Source organism: Blennius ocellaris (assembly GCF_963422515.1).
Source record: "Blennius ocellaris genome assembly, chromosome: 11".
Lineage (NCBI taxonomy): Eukaryota > Metazoa > Chordata > Actinopteri > Blenniiformes > Blenniidae > Blennius > Blennius ocellaris.
In genome coordinates this window covers 22,716,056-22,735,004 of record NC_137660.1, presented here as the reverse complement: position 1 = coordinate 22,735,004, position 18,949 = coordinate 22,716,056, and the positions used below count along the sequence as shown (strand labels likewise).

The 18,949-nt window shown below is 39.9% G+C and overlaps 1 protein-coding gene across 1 annotated transcript in view; it reads left to right on the top strand.

The window, feature by feature from the left end:
* The window catches only part of necab2 (N-terminal EF-hand calcium binding protein 2), a gene marked incomplete at both ends in the record, with an annotated part of 130,133 nt that overhangs the window by 94,406 nt on the left and 16,778 nt on the right, over positions 1-18,949 (top strand). The window contains one exon of the mRNA XM_080505106.1: positions 5,138-5,194. Coding sequence (XP_080361232.1) covers positions 5,138-5,194 — 57 coding nt within the window. The remainder of the gene's footprint in view (positions 1-5,137; positions 5,195-18,949) is intronic.

The window sequence follows — 18,949 nt, the reverse complement described above, 5'->3', positions numbered from 1 at the left end:
CACATTGGGAAAAGGGGAAGGCAAGAAGAAGAAACAACTTGTGTATCTCACCTACCACTATTCCGACTTTACAAAACAACCCTCAGCCTTTTGCAGTAATAACTCACTCAGATTTAACCCTTTACAAGGCACTTGTTGAAACACCTTTTGTAACAATAATAAATGAAACTGAAGGTTTCTTTCATGATTTTAAGTCATGGATGCTATTTAAGGCAATCACTATAGAATAAAACATGTTTCAAAAGGTAAAACCGACATAAAGCAGAGTATTTTTTAATTTAGAGTGATTTAATCTACTCTACAGCGGCTGCCTTGTTTACAGTAACTCCGGCGCAAAGACAATCTCCTCACAGTCGACTGAGCATGCTCGGGTTTGACTTTTACCTGTTTGGACAGCAATAAAAACTCCTCAGAAATAATTTATGTTCCCTTGACAGCGGTGGAGCTTAACCAGCGATCAACTGAAGCTTGAAATTTGCACCAGCAGAAAACTGGAGACAAAAGTGACGGAACATTTATGAGTCTGTTCCCTTTCCATCTGCTTAATACGCTAAATTTAATGGGTTAGTTTGATCTCAATGGATGGATGGATGGATGGATCATAAAGTATCCCAAAACCCAGGCTCTGATGTTTCTTTTCTATTTTTAATTACTAATATGTGATTAAATTACTAATATGTGCGCTTGAATTTTGTGATTTGATTGATCAAGAAAATAAACTTAAAGCTCCTTCGTGATGATATCTGTCTGGTAAAACACTCAGGCTTAATACAGTTTCCCCAGGCTTCCACTAAAATGTCTTGTTATTAATTAACAATTGAGGTAAATGATTCAATCCTCATTCAGTTTAAAGACATTAAGCAAAATGAAAGAAACAAATTCATGAAATACAGTTTATTTTCCATCGAATATCATGACTTTCTATTTGGAAGGCTTGCAGAGTTTCTGTCTGAAGCGAAATTGCCCTTAAAATCACCTTTTCACAAGAACCACAGAAAAAAAAAAAAGTCATCACATATCAAAAAAGAAATATGGGTCACCAAGCCTTTATGTTGGAGAGTGTGTTTTTAGAAAAATGAGAGCTGTAGCCCATGAATGGTCTGTTTCTGCCTTTCACAACAAACACCAAATCAAAATGAAAACAAGGCTTTGTGTTGACGGCCTGTGTTACCTCCACAGAGCTCCGTATTAAGAATGGTGCAGGTGTCTGGGAAAGGAAATGATATTATCACGCTGTGTCAGGGAGAAACGCAAATTGTTTGCCGAATGAATAATAAAGCAGCCACACGCGGATAAATGCCTGACCTGGCAAGATGAAAACAGTACCTTGTGCCGACACCACTGCTCTGTGATAACGTGTTGGAAAACTCACCGGCAAAGCTGTCTTTACCATTCTGAGCTGAAAATATAACCATTATTTCTTGCTTTCTTTTTTGTGTAGACTAGAAAATATGTTGCTCTGTCTCGGGATGAGAACGCTCGATTGTATGATGCTGTGTCTGAATGCTAACAAGCTTGTTCTTTTTTTAAAACACAATAGTCAAGTAGATTTTTGAAGAGGAAGGAGGACGGTGAAATGGAGCTGGGAGTGAAGGTAACAAAGACGTGTGAGGTCAGCCTTCCAAAGCCATGGAAGTTGGTTCGCAACCCAAAAGTGGGTCCCTGGCCTGTTCCAGGTGATAGAAAATGAGTGTGGTTCAGTGACTTTGAAAAGTTGAATATTGTTCTTCATTAGGGTCATGGAGGCTCCTGAAGCCATACGGTAATGAGATCAGCTATGTTGTGTAGGTTTGAGCAGATGTGTCCAAACAGTAGCCCGCCGGCCATTTGAGGCCATGCGTTACATTTTAATTAGCATGCAACAAATTCTATGAAATATAGGCCACACGTAATTCTTGGCCATAAAGTACTTGTGAGTGTTAACACAAGGTGGGCCTTAAACAAGACACCCTGATTCTCCATTTCGGGGGAACGTTCGAGACGCCCAAACGAAACAGTCTTTCCCAGAAACTCCCTGAACTCTGGATCCGGATCAAACAGAGAAATGTGAACGCATCCTAAAAGTCTGCTAGTGTTGCTGCGTGTCTTGTGAATCCATCAAAAAGTCTTATTTCATTCATCCACTCATTGAACCATCCATGCTTTGCTCACATTTTATGCAAGTTAAGGTGGCAGGAGCTGAAGATTATCCCAGAGGCATCCAGCCAGGGTTAACACAGAGAATCTATTAACTGCACATACTAGCACCTTGTAGTAACGGATAGAACATGCAAACATCACACAGAAAAACCCTTTGCCTTCTTACTTTAAAGCAATAACACTATTCACATTATCATATAGTCTGCCTAATTCTACCATATCAATTTAATTAAAAATGCAAATATTGTGTTTAACAACCAGTAACATACATCAGCTTTCATTTCAGTCCAGCTGTCATCACACTGTGTCACATTAAGCTTAAATTCTTCATCCTTGGGGTCGGTGTAAGTGTGTGTCTGTGTACATACCGTGCATGCGTGCATACGTGCGTGTGTGCTGCCTGACCACCAAGCCACAGCCTCACAGCCCCGACTCCCCCTGCTGAGCTTTGTAAAAGTCTCATTTAACCCTCTTAGTCCTTGAACACGCCGATCTCAAACAGTGATCCTCATCAGTCACCTTAGCGACAGAAACCCCGCAGCACTTACCGTGATTTAGCCGAGCAGGATTCTGTAACTCCGACTCGCAGGCAGCGAGAAGCGGGGAAACGAGTGGAAATCGATGTCTCATCATCTTCGCGAGCAGTCACTGCGCTACCAGGCCAGCTGACTCCGCTAATGACTTGTGTGAAAAGCATATTTGAACTTCAATTTACTTTTAAATTGTGTTTCATTCAGTTAATTGACCTTTTGCTAAACCCCGCCACTGAAGCAGGGACTAATAAGAGCCATCCTCATTATCGTAGGAGCACAGAGGGCCTGGTCTTCTTCTTTTTCCTTTATTTTTAGTCTTTCTAAAAGCAGCAACAAGAGAGGGGGAAAAATTTAAGAATTAAATTTAAGTGTCACTGACACATTGTTGGGCTTGGGAATTCACTCTTTAATTGCCATTTCTGATTAGTCAACCCTGACTCGAGAAGACTGATTGAATTTCAAAATGGATCTCAGATGCCTTTGAAGCAACGCAGCAGAGCTTCCGTTGGTTTTAAAGGTGAAAGTGGTGAGTCAGCTTGATTTTTGATTTCAAACGTAGCCAAGAGCCTACTGTGGCTTTCTGTCCAGAGCAGACCTGGGAATTATGGGGCAAGTGAATGACCTGTGCCACTTTAGTTGTCTCTGACTGGTCCACCAGACAAGACAAAATAAATGGAACGAAAATATACATAATGCATGCAAGTGGTGTACCAGTTTGCACTCAGAGTAGGAAGGTCCTCAGTTGGGTGTGATTCAGTAAGATGCCCAGATTCTTATGTATTTTTGGGTAGACTGATTAAGAATAATAACATGAGTGACATTACATGCAAATTACAGTTTTTAAGTGAGGATTTTTTTTTTTTTTGCATGAATTATGTAAGAAAGATCGGCTGGAGACATATTAATGCTCCGTCGTTCTTGAAATATGATACTTTGGAGCCGAATGTGTCGGTGTTGGAATCAAACATACTGGACTTTTATAGCAAATAAATATAAACAGATGGGAGATGATCAGTTACAGTTGAAGAAGCAGGGAAAAACAAAAGCAGCAGTAGACATTTCGATTAGATTGTTGGACCTGTTTGAATAAAGTCCACTAATAGAAACCCTGGAGAGCCAGTGGAAGAAAAACCTCTCGCCACTATAACTGCAGTCTCTCTTCTCAAGGCTGAGTAGGTTGGCGCCTCCGTTTCAAATACATTAAATACTTGACGCATCATATTTTGTGCAATCTGGGTCACATCTGTAGTGCGTGTGACTTTCTCTCAGACATGATCCTCAGATGAACTTTCGTGTGTGTGTGTGTGTGTGTGTGTGTGTGTGTGTGTGTGTGTGTGTGTGTGTGTGTGTGTGTGTGTGTGTGTGTGTGTGTGTGTGTGTGTGTGTGTGTGTGTGTGTGTGTGTGTGTGTGTGTGTGCGCAATATCGAGTTTAAACTCATCAGAGCAGGTCATGGATGTGAGTGTGTATGAGTCTGTTTTTGCGTTTGTCCTGTGATGGACTGCTGACCTGCTGCACCCTCTGATCCCGGATTGGATGAAGCAAAGTGGTTGATGCATGGCAATACATCTAATTTGCTATGTGTGTTGTTGTTTTTTTATTTGTTTTCCGTGTATGTAGTTTAGTTTGTTACTTATCATCTTTACTGCGTCTGCTTGTGGATCAATCACACCAAAAAGTAGACTTTGTGGAACAAAAACTAAATTTACTGCAGAATGTTTTCTAACTAAAATGTGGGAATATTAAAAACACGAAGCAAAAGATTAATTTGTGCACTTCATTTGTGGAAAACAAACCTCTGTGTTCTTGGATCGCACTCTATATCATCATAACCAGACAAAACACGCAGAGAAACACAAGAAAATTAACTGACACCCTGCAAGAACATTAGCTAATCCAAACCATGTTACATAATGCTTTTTATCAAGATATTCATTCATATTAAGCAGAATTGATTATAAGTCATGATTGAGCCCTCCATAATAGTCTTTGTTTTCCTTGTGATGGTGGGCAGCACTCCTCCCTAATTTCATGTCTTTCAATGGCTTTGGTGAGGATGCTGGCTTTTTGCCTGGTCCATCCATCCATCCATCCAGATCAAACTCGGTGATAGTCTGAACTTTTCCAAGCTCAACGATGATAACTCTATATTTTGAGAAAGATTTACCTCAATTGTACCAGGTGTAATAATAACCACGTGCCGTGCCGCCGCAAGCTGTTCTGTTTCGTGTTGCGCATCTCTCACGCCCACGCATCCATATTTTCCCTCACTTCATCCCAACTTGCTTCACTGCAACCTCTAAGTTCACCACACACGCTGCCTTGGTTCCCACCTCCGCCGTCGACCGATCCCTCCTGCTGTGAGTGACTTCTGTCTGCTTCAAGCTGCTCTTGTAGTAGTTGCTGTCGTTGGTCCCGTTGATTGACACGCTGCCGCTGTTGTTGTTGTTGTGCTTCTCCTTGCAGACGGTCTGGTTTGATCTGCACCAGAGGCTAACAGACACAGATGGCACCACCAGCGCAGTAAGTAGACTGAACGCTGTTGAAAATTAACCCTGCAACACACGGTCCGCAGGTTCAGCACAGCTACAGGAGCCAACCCCCCCCCCCGCCATTACCAAGATTGTGTGCCTCAAGGCATAACTTTGGGATGAAATCAACATGGGGCCGAGCTTTATGAATGACTGGCAACTGAAAATAATTCTGGCATCCTTCTCATTGATGTTTTGAATTATTTCTCAGGAAATGTGCGAAATCTGTTTGGCTGTCTGGAGCTGAATAATTCATGGATGCTCAGTTTTCTCCGGAAGAACTAATAGAGCCACACACAATCTTACAATATCTAAGACTCACACAGAAAGCGTAACTAGCATATCAGCAGTCTGAGAGACATGCAACATTTCCAGGACGTGCGATAATCATCAGTGATGCGCAGGAGAAAGAAATGAGCAGCGTGTTCCTTTCGAGCCGCGATTGGATTGAAGCTGCCTATGTTCAAATATTTGACTCCACATTCAGATAAAATTCTTACCAAGACTCTTATCAGAAACAAGTATACCTGCAGTGAAGTGAAGATAAGAGTGCAAAGGAGCAATAAATATCTGTCAAATGCTCCATACAGAAGTGAAAGGTTGGAAAAATGCAACGGCTATCTCTGTTTTGGTGTATTGTCGTCACACAAAGTCCTGCCTGAAAAGGAGGAAAGCCCTGCAGATAGGAGAAGCCTCCTGCAGTGAGACGGGGTCAGGTGTGTTTACTGCATTGATTCCTGCTTATGAAACAGGCTGAGAGGCATCACTGACGACGGTGTAACGTTGCAGTGCATTTACACCCGAAAAGGCGATAAATGAATCCTGGGAAATCTCTATCTCATGTGGGTTATTCATACCCACCCACCCACCCCCCCAAAAAAACACTCTGCTCCAGTCAGATCCATTAAAATTTGTATGGATTTACCATTGCTCAGAGAGATATGCCTTCATATTTCAGTTATCTGATTTATAAAGCTGGAAATACATGCCTTTTAAAACCCTGATTCTAAAAAAGGTGGGACGCTGGGTTGAATGTGAATAAAAACATGAAATCGATTAATTTGCAAATGTCCTAAAACACATATTTTACACCTAGTAGAATCGGAAAAACATTCAGACTTACTGTCATTTTATGTCAAATATAAATTTTTAATTTGATGGCAGCTCATAAATGTTTGCATCAGTTCATGAATTGTTCACTTTTTTGTGTTCAGCATTTTAATGACACACTGCTTGAATGAGCCTAAATTCTCCATGGCATGATAAAATATCTTTATTTCAGCATGTGAGATGATTTCTGTTAAGGGAGGAATCTATATTTAAAAATGGACTTATTATTGACCATTAATCACAGTTTGTGAAGTTGGAATTAACACTTAAAATAGAAAATTGTGTTTATTCTGACTCATAAACCTCTGTAAAGACACAAGTGGAGGCTTACCGGGAGCTTTGCTCCCAGGTGATACATTAATGACAAAATACTCCAATGATACTTAAATTGACTTTGGCAAAGATTGCATATAAGTTTTTTCATTTACAAACAACCATCCAGTAATTTTTTACAGTAGAATTGTTCATTTAATACTGCATCACTATTCATCTTTTCTCAAGTGTGCATTTTCATTAGCATTAACCACTGGAAGCAGAAATGTAGAACAAGGTGAGAAATTCTATCCAATAAAGCATTTTTCTTTAAAAAAAATTAACGCAAAATGATTATTATAAAGATACGCAAAACATGTGCATGCAGTGTAGACAGTCAGTAATGATATAAATCAGTTTTTAAATTAAAGTTGCTGTACACAGAAATGTAAATCACTGTGAAACTCCCAGAGATTGTATTCTATTTACAAAATAGGTTAACTAAACACTTCAAGCTCCATCAGTGATCAGACCTTAAAGCAGAAGTGCAATCAGTCCTCTGGCGCTGCTGTGGCAGCCGTCATTAAAACCAACCGTTAGTCCTCTAACTCAATCCATCTACCTGTGATCTGCAATCATCGTTTCTAAAATCTGGAAAGATAATTAGCATTTAGTATCCCTCTCATCAAATTAGCCTTCACATAACGCTTCTCGGATGAGGCGGTCATCAATGAAATGGAGAAAAACACTGGTTTATTTTTAAGGAAATAATCAACAAAGCGTGCAATCTTAAAAGCAGGGGCGTCTTCACACATGGTTTGATTAAAGCAAACTTCAGTGTGATTGCTCTGTTGTGAAAAACACACAGAACTGGAGCTGAACCCTGTTCATTGAGAGCGGATGAAAAAGATCGATAAAGGCACGTTTATTATTGCCGAGAGGGATAACATTGAAAACATTAGGAATAAAAAAAAAAAACCCTTGGTCTAAAATTACTCTATACACTCTACCTGTGACCTATGCTGCTTTTTGTGCATATAACATGGAACCTTGGACAAAAAGTGAAGAGGCAGATCTTCTGTCTGCAGGAGAACCGCGAAATAATCACCTTCTGCACTCTTGCCCACAGCAGTGGAGCCACTTATGATTCCCCATTAACTGCTGGGAAAATGGTGAGCGCACTGACTAAATTGTCCTGTTGTCATGGCCACAGACACAAAAAGGTTATTTTCAGAGTCGACTCACAAGAAGTTTCAAGTTCTGATTTGAAATTAAAATAACACTTCTCCAAAAAAAAAAAAAAAAGAAAACTCATCAAGGTGCAATTACACAGACAAGGAACAGGTAGAAAAAAAACGGCCATTTTATTTGAATAACCAGTAATATATTAAACATTCAACAGAGAAGTTGTTGTTACTGTGGTCTTCAAAGACTTTGAGGCATTTAATGAAGGCACTGTCGGCAATTACCCCGCTTTGCAGGGCCCATTTGGCTGTTTGTCGGTGGGCTGCTTCACAAAACAAAGTAATCAGTATCCGGTGGGGAACAACGTTTTTTTTTTTTTTTTTGCTCTTTGAGGTAATCATATTTGTGCTTTCACACAGGCTGAGAAAACACTCGGCTACAGTTCCCATGGTAATGCAGCACGGGTTTCATGTGTCTCCCGCCAAGCTCCCAAACGTGTGTGTAAAAGTATGAAACAAACAGTCCATTTAAATGCGAAATCTCTCACTGCCCCCAAGGAACATATTTGCATTGCGTCATGTGCACCTGCTAATTTATGGGTGAAATCTAAATATTTGCAAACTAACAATTAAAAAAAATATATTTTTAAACAATAGTTCTCATCTGAAAACTGTTGCAATGTTGGTAAACGAAAAGCTGGAGAAGCAATTTTTTTTCACCACATGTTTTCTGCTTTGAATTTCTCAAGATGCATTAAATGTAAAACTAACAAGTCTGACTATTTTTCATTTAATAAAACCTGTTGTGTAATAACATATTTTATGTAGTTTGTTTTTGAAAAAAAGCTAGAGTGGCGGGACACTAATCATCTTTATTTATTGAGGATACATCCTCAGCAACATTCTCACAGTCATCATCATCTCATTTTTATATTATTGGCAAATTATTACATTATTGGCTTTATTACATTCAGAATGGCCAAAATCATTACATTATTGCCTGTGAAATGTGAAGTGTCCTCTGAAGGAAAGCACCCAAAATTAACCCTCTCTGCTTCATCTGAAAACCAACTCACCGCCTCAAAAATATGCGCTTCAACTGTAAATCATCTCAGTAGATTGAGGGTTTGGGTTTTTTTTGTTTGTTTGTTTCATAAATGGATGGTTCCCTTGTTGCCCATTTCTCACCTCCATTTCTCCTTCAGTGTCTTCATGTGTTTTCCAGTCCAGCCTTTCACTCACCTATCAATAATCAATAAAGTCTCACTGTCTTTGTCTTCATGTCTGTTTGTCCGTTTCCTTACAGTGACTCCTACCTGATGAGCGTTTCAGCCTTCATATCAGTTTTTGTGTCCTTGGACCATAGCAGTGTGTAATCCACCTCTCTAATGGAAGTCATCATATTAGAGCTGCACTTTAACATCTTCTCCTCACCTGCACTTAAACTTGTCCTTCATGTAATCACTCATTTCTGTATAAAACATGCTTATCGTGAAACCTTCTCTCAGACAACTCTTTTGTAACTGTGCAAGCTGATACTTTTTTATTAATTTGGTGGAAATACTGTAAGATCCAAGGCCAGATTTACTGTTCTTTCTGTACAGTAACATCAATATCAATTGTGACTCCAAGTATTTGTCATAGAACAGCTGCACAATAGGAGAGCGCTTAAGAAGATGAAGTTTGTGTGAAAAAAAAAAATTCTGTGTAATTTCAGCTCATCCAACAGCAGTGGGTTCAATGTTAAACTCATTACAAAGCACAAGTGCAAGTGTTTTCTATTTAGACATTGATGTTTAAAGTTTAAAGAATTTAGTGATGAAAGAGGTGACGAAGAGAGTACTGGTGAGATATTTTCAGTGGAGATCAGTTTTGGGGCAAATAGGAAAAGAGTGAACGGGAAGGCTTATAAGACAGCTGCAATATCGATTAGGATGTTTAGCTTGGAGATGGTGCCAATGACCAAAAGACGGAAAGCTGAAGCTGAAGGATAAAGATGCTGAGAATTTCATTGGGAGTGAGCAGGATCGACAGGATTAAAACTGAACAGATCAGAGGAACAGCTAAGGTTGAGTGGATTAGAGGTGAAGTTCGAGAGGTTGAGGTGATTTGAGCATGTGCTGATAAGAGATGGAGGATTTATTGGGTGTTGGAGATGGAGATTCTCCAGCAGGAGCAGGAAAAGAAGACCTCAGAGAAGATTGGTGGGTGCAGTGAAGGAGATTATCGGTGTGTCAGGTGATCAACTTAAAGTAGGTATTGTGTCAAAGCTGTAGCAGTTTGCAAGAACATTGAGTTGCAGTAACGTCATTATACTCCTGTAAAAAAAAAAAAAAAAAAAAAAAAAAAAAAGACAGAACGAGCAGTGTACAAGCCTGCAAGACAATATTAATCCACTCTTATAACACCAATCTGCTGAGGCACAGCCAGGCTTTTAGCAGGGATGGGTGGGAGATGACAAAACTGTAATTAATTTGAGGACCACGTACAACCTCTGAACAATGCACCATACTGCACACTCAAATTAAGATCCGTACAAATCTGACATTCTAATGGTTTCGTGAAGAGAGAAGCTCTTTCTCTGCACAATCATTTAAACCTTAAAAGCCTAACATACACCAAACTCCTCCCCTGGGGATGGGATGCTACTGACTGGTCGTACATTTTCACACGGGATCACACCACCTGCACTCATACCATTGTGAGCTTGTCTTTTCAGCTTTTTTTTTTTTTTAATCCTGGTAGGATAAAAAAAAAAAAAAAAAAACACCTTTGCTCAGTCTTTTGAGGATTTGCAGGTCAACATGAGCTCCTGTTCTGGTGCACAGTATGATAGTTTTAATCTGACTAAAAGGTGTGTTCTCTGTTATATGTCTATTATATGATAACTGACACCTTTTACTTCGATGTGTAAATAGATTTTGAGAAATTTCACAAACAAATATCAGAACTTGTTGTTTTGTCTTACATGTCATCTATGCATCTTCTACAGTTGATGTAATTTGGGTACATATGATTACTAATTAGCCAGTGTGGACAATTAGACAGTGTGGACAGTCCCAAACAACCCACACTGCTGTTTCAGCGTACGCACAATAACATGAACTAAATAACCAATCCAAAATGTAAGTAACCTCCAACTCTAAAGTCAGTGATTTATTTTTAGTTGGTTTGTTTATATCACTGGTTTTCAAAGTGAGAGCTTGAACCGTGGTGATTAAAAATGTATATGAAATAGACATGACCCCAGATTTTGCTGCTGCTCTGCCCCTCTTTTCATGCCCTTTAGAACATTTGTTTTCAAAGCATTCAGTTTGATACAAAACAACCAAAAAGCAACTCGGTAACACCTCCAAATGTGAAAAGGTAACAAATATGTAATGATGCCACCACACCGTATTGACAGAGATGTTTGGCTGCGGGAAAAAAGTACTTATGTAGCTTTGTCTCCATCATTTTGATGCTTTAAACCTCTGAGCAGAAGGAAACAGAAAACAAATTGCTGCGAGTCCTCACTTCTTTGTTAACAGTTTATCATACAGGGTGTTTTATATTAAAGGTGTGACTCACCAATCAGGTTTGTGAACCACTTAGCTGATAAAACTGTATCTTTATTTTGAAACATGTTCTCAGGAAAGCAATTTTTCCAAAGAGACTCTGTTGGAAAATAAGAGAGATATACCAATACCGTGCACAAAATAGCAGTAGCGACAACGTATTCATTTGGGAGGCTTTATTTGTGCAAAGTTTCTATTCCCTTTATTCCTTCATCCTTTTATGAATGAGGGTTTATTTTGCAAAAATTTGAATATTTCTAGATAATAATACGAACCCTCAGTAAATGCGGGACCGACATATTCTATTTTCTCATCTTATTTTCCTTCCCTCTTGAAGCGTCTGCTTGAGAAATACGTTTGCAGATATCCTACGAAACCAGGTGATAATGAATCCGGCCCCTTTGATCCCAGACACAGAAACGCATCTTGTGAAATTAAGTGCAACATTCCTACCGCCGCATCTCCCCCTTCTCATCCCACCCCCTGTATTTCACCCTCTCATCATACCGTCACCTTTCGATCCCTCTCACGCTCGCTAACGCCGCCCTCTTATGTCTAAACAGTTATTTCTTTTAACAAGGTCGTGCTTTCAAACCTTACTCCTATGGCCGGGTCGGCGTATCCCCGGCGACCTTCCTGCCTCCACCGGGAGAAAGACGTGATTACCCGTCATCTCCTCTCAGCTCTCTGTCAAACCAATCATCCCTCGCTCGCTTTGCACGGAGACGCTCGGCGACTTGCATCACCCCGCCGGATCATAATGGTATCGCATATCTCATGAGGGATGCGTTAAAACCCGCAGGTGCATTTGCATGTGCACTTGTAGCGGACACTTGTGGGCCACGGGCATCTCGCTGCCAATGATTTCTGTCATGTGAAGTAGCTAAATCAATCACAGCTACTGTATCTTGTCGGTGCTTTTATCCCCCAGAGGCGTGTCAGGAAAGAGAGGAGAGGCAATAATAACAGAATAAGATATGGCTTTAGAGGAGGGGAAAGAAAAACCAAAGGAAAATGTAAAGGCAGGAGTGGGATATAGGAGCAGATTACAGTGCAATAAAAGAAAGATAATAGAAATAGGAAGGGCAACTGTGACAGAGGCAATACCACAGGAATATGAGCACGGCTCTGTTCTTTTTCCCTGTTTTTTGTTTCTTTTACAGATGTCTTGAATCAAGCCCAAGGTGCTTTTTTGAATCTCAACAGCAACCCCCATCCCACCGCCTTCTCCTGTGTTTTTCCAGTGCATACACTGTCTTTGCAAAGCTATGTTTATCTAAATGAAACACATAATTAACCAGCAGGCGCAGAGCAGAGACCACAAGCCGACGCCAACGCTCAACTGTTTTTCCTCCTGCGAGGCTGCACTCTGGGAAAAAACACCCTAAAAAATCAGGTCTTCGACGTTTTGTTATTTCAAGAAAATGCGATTAGTTTAATTAAAAGCTGACCTGCATGTCGTCAACTGCACAGAAATTAGATTTTTTTCAACCTAAAAAAGGCATACATGTCTGAAGAACATTAAACTCAAACATAAATAGAAACCTTATGATTGAAAAGGGTTTGTTTTTTTCTTCTCTTATCGATCCTGCTTTGAACAATGTGCTATCAACTAACTTTATTAAAGGTAAAATCTTCAGGAAACTAATGGGAAATCTTGAACGCTAAGCTCCAGAGTACCACCCCAATCTCATAGCGGCAAAAATATTTCAGGAATAGTTTTATATACTTGACAATACAATTTGGTAATTTTAACTGTCTCTGTTTTTAGACTTTTTCAAAAGTGCCCTGATGTATTCAAAGCCTAAATGTTCAGTTGAACTTTATGACTCAGATTGGCAGCATTTATTCACTAGCAGCTGCAGCTGAAACTATACATTTACTGCTTCTTTCTACTCCTTTAGCCTTGAATTCACGCCACCCTTAATACTACCGCTGCTGCAACAACACAGATCTAAACACAGTTACTCCAGTAACACCTTCTTTTATCCCCTTTATGTCCCTAGAAAAGTAGTAGGCACCTAAATCGCTGACACTGTTGCTTAGTGGCTGATGTTTAAAGCCATCAATCTCTATCACCTATATAACAATTCAACATTTCATGTGTTTATAACCAAGCATTTCATGAAAAGTGCAAGTATATAATTTGGAGACCAACATGTGTCTGTACAGCCAGGATTATATTTAAATTGAGTTAATAAATTGAAATGAGTTAATTCCACTTAATTTCTGTATAATATCCCACCACCATCTATTGATTATCAAGATTTGAACCTAATCCATGCAGGATTTAAGTCGATCTTTCTGTCTAGATCAAAGTGATAAACACTGTCACCCACAGAGATATAAAGACACAATCCAACTAACACCGTAATCCAATTAGTTTTTTCCTCCACATTTTCTAACAGTTCGACATATTTAATTAAGAAACAAACCAACATGATCTTTTTCTCTCTGAATTGATGCAAAGCTAATTAAATTTTATCAATTAATGTAAGAAATGTAAACTGGCACAGAACAAGGGCTTGAAGGGGGGAAAAAAAGTGATGTGAAAAGAAAAGACAGTGTGCGAACCGCATGGACAGCTTGAATGTATAATACATGCTCCAGTAAGGTGTCGATAAACTGGAACGGACAGCCGGGAGGTTACAGGAGAACGTAGGGTTCACCAGGGGATATTCAGGACCTTGTGAAGACCATTATGAAAAATATATTAAGTAGGTTATAAATATGGATATTACTGTGTGAACGGGTCACATGCACATGCTCGGATGGACGCATAATTCTCAAACCACATCAGTGCTGACTCAGCTGTAGTGTGCAGCCAACATGTGCCAGCTGCACAGAACGGTGCTTCATTCAATACTCTTCATTTAATCAGACTGTCATATTGTGCTTTTATAGCATTTTATTCAAATTGGAAAGACTGGATTGCAGTTTTTTTTTTTTTATTATCATAAAACTATGGTACCAAAATTCACGATCATTTCCTGTCTACAAATAAAATCAGAAATGCAGATTACCTTAAAAATCTAACTATTTAATTCAATACATAATTTCCGTCCATGCCGCTGAATGTATGTTAAATGTGTTTTTTAAACTGAAGCCTGCCAACGGGCTTCCAGTGAGCCGGTTGATATAAGCCTCTTCGCAAATCGGTGGGAACGGTTGTTTCTCTATAGCAGAAGCTCCTCACATCCATTTCCTTGCCCTCAACTTCCACACTCATTTCATAAGGCTGCACATGATGGTTCAGTCAGTTTTAACTGTTTTATTCAGCTCTAAATGAGCTCTTCCCCTCCACTTCCATTGCCTGCAGCTCGCCCAGATTCCCTTCCTCCCCACCATCTCCAAAGATGCTCTCTTGGGGACGTTTTTATGAATACGAGGTAGAGTGGCCACAGTGTCCTCTCAGTTACACTCCACTTCTAGTTTGACGAAGCACCACAGCAGATATTTGAAGGTTTCATCAGAGAAAAGATATGAGGAAAGAGAATGAAGAATGGTCACTTATTAATTATTCTGATTGAAGTTTCCAGTACCAAACAACACGGCGAGTATTGAAGAGGAAGACAACTTGGCAATGTTTATATCCGGCTTTCCAACACGGGAAGGGTTGAATGATTTTAGAGATAAAGGATTTGTAAGGCAAGGTTCACCCCGGGTGAAGGAATACTCAGAATACTGGGAAGAGCAGTGATTGGTCGGAACTTACTCGGGTCAAATCAGATGTTGAAGGAGGCAGGATGGCGGCAGAGTGCTGAGCTGGCCTAATGGAGGAGTTTAGCTGCAGGACGTTTTATTTCTAAGAATCTTTCCCCCTACGCTGACGAGTCCTAAAGCCGTACGAAACCCTGCTGGCAGTAGAGTTTGACCTCAGACTTATCGATGACCAGGAGTTCGAGACTTTCTCCTTCTGGGAGCTACAAGTCATTTTCTACTAAACGTGTAAGATCATTGATCGGTGCGAACCTGCTGCAAGATTTAGTTCAATTTGTTGTCATGTTCCAAAATTAACGCATCGGAGGAACATAAGGTTAGAGGCTGCTTGACGGGAGACACGTCTGAAGTGACGCATGTGGAAACACTGACACTCATCAGAGAGGGCATAGTCGCATGGCATGAGATGAAAATGTACACAAAATAACAAGACAAGCAATGTAAACACTGCCTACACAAGACAACAAGTGTCAAACATATAGTTCAGGGGCCACATACACCCCAATTTCATCTTGAGTTGGCCAGACTTAATTGTTATGTATTACACATAATAAATGTCTAACTATTTTACAAATACTAATATGTTTTGCATGTGCATTCAAAGTCTGTGCGCGTCACTTCTCCGTGCCACTCAGTCGTATATCCGTTAAAAAATAATAACTTGAACGCTGCAGTTCATTCTGGTTCCAGTTGATGTGTGTTGAAAAATAATCCCTTGAGATTTGCTCTTGTTTGAATTATTTGTACTGAGAACTACAGTTGCCCAGCTGTTCCAGATAAATACCATTCTACAAAGAGTTCTTGCATCTGTGAACTGTTTTTTTATTTTTTTAAATATTAATGTTCTCAGAAAGTATCATGGTTCGGCTCCGAGAGCCACGGGGATTAGTAGGGGAAGAAAAATAAATTGAGAAAAGCTTTTCCCCGTAAGACCAGAAGAAACATTTTCTGTTTGTTTTCAGCGATAAAGATGTCTATAAATGGGGTGTGAGGGTTACTAAAACATTTTATTTATTATATATTTCATTATTGTAATTGAACATTTGACTTCCTACTAACTGATACATACTGATGCTTCAGCTAAGGTTAATGGGTGAGTCAGTCATCAGACCAAACCAAAGTTTCACAAAAACTCTGCACATTGACTCTCTGTGAGGAAAGTGACGACAACTTCAGCATCGCTTTCTGGTAATGGCAGTACGGCAGCTGTCACATGTCACTTTGAGTCCCATAACTTTGCTCAGAGCCACTGAAAACGCAACTTTTTGAAAATGCTGATTCCCTGTGAACGGGGGGGGGGACGCACCTTTAAAACTGTGGTTTTATTACACAAAAAAAACAGCAGCATCGTCTAGTGGCCATACATACATTGTTTTCAGCATTCCTGTTGTTTCCGTGGAAATGGACATCAGTTTCAAAATGTTGCTTCCTAAACCCATAACTAACAAATTACTTTTATCTCTTACCAAGTTATGTGACTGGGCCACAGTGGGATGTTGTGTGCACTGTTGCTCAATTGGATGTTTGGGGGTATTTCTGTGTGTATCATTGCATATTTTCATTGTGCATGGCTCTTGCAAGGTTATTTGGACTTTTTTTTTTGTCTGTGTGAAGTCAGTGTATGTGATTGTCTGTCTCTATGAGTTTGTTCTGTGATGGACTGGTGACCTTTTCAGACAATTGAATGAAGTGGTACAGAGGATAGATGGATGGATGATATGTAACTCTGACTTTTAACAAAGTAACTGTCGTACTATCCAGTACTGCACTTTTATCGACTTTCAAATCACTGCAGGATAGAAATCCATCATGTCTGAAAGGTCTGTGGATTACAAGACTATGTTATTGTGGCTCATCTCGCTCATGCGTTTCCTGATATATGAATGGCGGCACTCATTCTCCGAATGGTCCCATCCGCAGCTCGCTGTGTATTCTTGGCACAGGAGATTTTCTTTGCAAATTCAATAAGTGCTCCCACATGCATTAATCAAGCACAACCCACGGTGCCCTTCTCGCCACCCCTCTCTGCCCTGTTTGTTTCTCCTGCCTCCTCCGTTCTGTCTACTCTGTTTAGTCCACTTAGCCTGCAAACCCGCCTGCCTCCTCACTGTATCTGCTCCTGTTCGTGTTCGCCGCCTCGCATAATGACTTAGCCTTCACCGCTTCTCTCCTCTCTTTAATTGACCCGGTTGACTGTTTTGTTGCTTTTATCCAAACGACTGCTCACTTAACCATACTGAAAGACGGTTTTCAACATAAAGCCACGTTGTGTATATTTTTTCCCTTAACACACTTTATGAACCATATTTAATCATTCAAAATAACCAAGACAGTGAATACAGCTAACAAAGAAGAGGAAAGAATGTGTTGGTAAAACCGCTCGAAGGTCAGGGGGTATTAAAGCAAATAAATAAAAGAATTGCCCCAAGGAAGAGGCAAAACTTCAGGATCAAAGCCATGAAGCACACATTTCCACGCTCGCATGCACAGTGTAGTGTCAGCAGTTTATTTTGTTGCAGTCAATTCCTGTGCCTTGGTTTGTCTCTCGTAGTCAGCACAGCATTATTTCACACTCATGTAGGGCTCAATAAACGTGAATCACAATGTCAGTAGAACTAAAGGACACCGACAGGACAATAGAGGCAAAAGGCAGGGAGAGTCCAGTAATTAAAGAACCTCGTCCAATATATTGATTCAGGGAAGCAGGAAGTAAGAGGAAATATGTTTGCTCTTGGATGCAATGAAAGTGACATCATTCTGAAACAAGAAGAAAAACGCCAAGCAATGCAATTACAGAGATTATCAATAATGCCATGGATTATTTTCTTTGTTTTTGACTAAGATCCCAGGTCCATGACAGGAAAAACACAGAGAGACTGACAACAACTCACCTTGGGCCAATTTAAGGTCACCAATCTACCTCACATGCCAGAACACCCGGAGGAAACCCACACATGCATAGGCAGAACATTTTCATCTTTACAGATCAGCCTGGCCTGATCTCAAAGGGTTGTGCAAACTTGTGATGTAATAATGGGACATACTAAGGATCTTTTCCATCCAAAAATATCACAGATTTTGTGAGTGACATCACTCAATGGTGTTTTTTTTTTGGAAATCAACCAAACGAAACCTCAATCTATGATGTGCAACTTAACGCGCTTCATGCAGGGTCTCAGTGAATCAGGCCCAAAGTTCTGTAAAGTCATAAAGTCATCTAATCATCAATATCACCCCCATGGTATATCACCCATGGTATATCACATATGGGATGTCTTCAACATCCCATATGGCCAGACTTAGATTTATGTATATTAAATTTTGTTTCAGGTGTTTCGTCGTCCACTTTAAATTCCGTTCACGTCAATCTCAAACAAACTTGAACTAAAGGAGGAAACCCATCTGTGCTCAAATATATATCCGTGAATGTGCCCTGAGATGTAAACAGAGATGTCCTCCAGCAAATGAAACCCTCACCAAGAGACGAAAGGCATCATTTGGAGGAGAGATGGAAAAGCCAGAAGTGGCGTAAATGCTTCGAGGAGTTTATATGCAGGGAAGAAAGAAAGGCTTCTGGGATGGAAGTGCTGCACTTCAGCAAGTTATTTTACTTGAGGTACATCCATTCACATATATTCATTAAAGGGATGACTGTGGATATTGCTCATGATAACTGCTATATGTAGAGAGTTACAATGTCCACACAGCTCAGTATTCTTTTTGTATTCTCTCGGATTGCCACCGAGAAAGGTTGGAGACACAATTTTTGTCAGAAAAGTAATTTCAGGAGCTTCTAAATTGAAATAAATGGGCAGCGTCACAGGTCTTTTATAAATACTAACAAACATCTTTAGTACTCTAAAATGAATACTCCCAAACCACTTTAATATACAATAATTATAGTAAGAAAAATAACGAAGACAG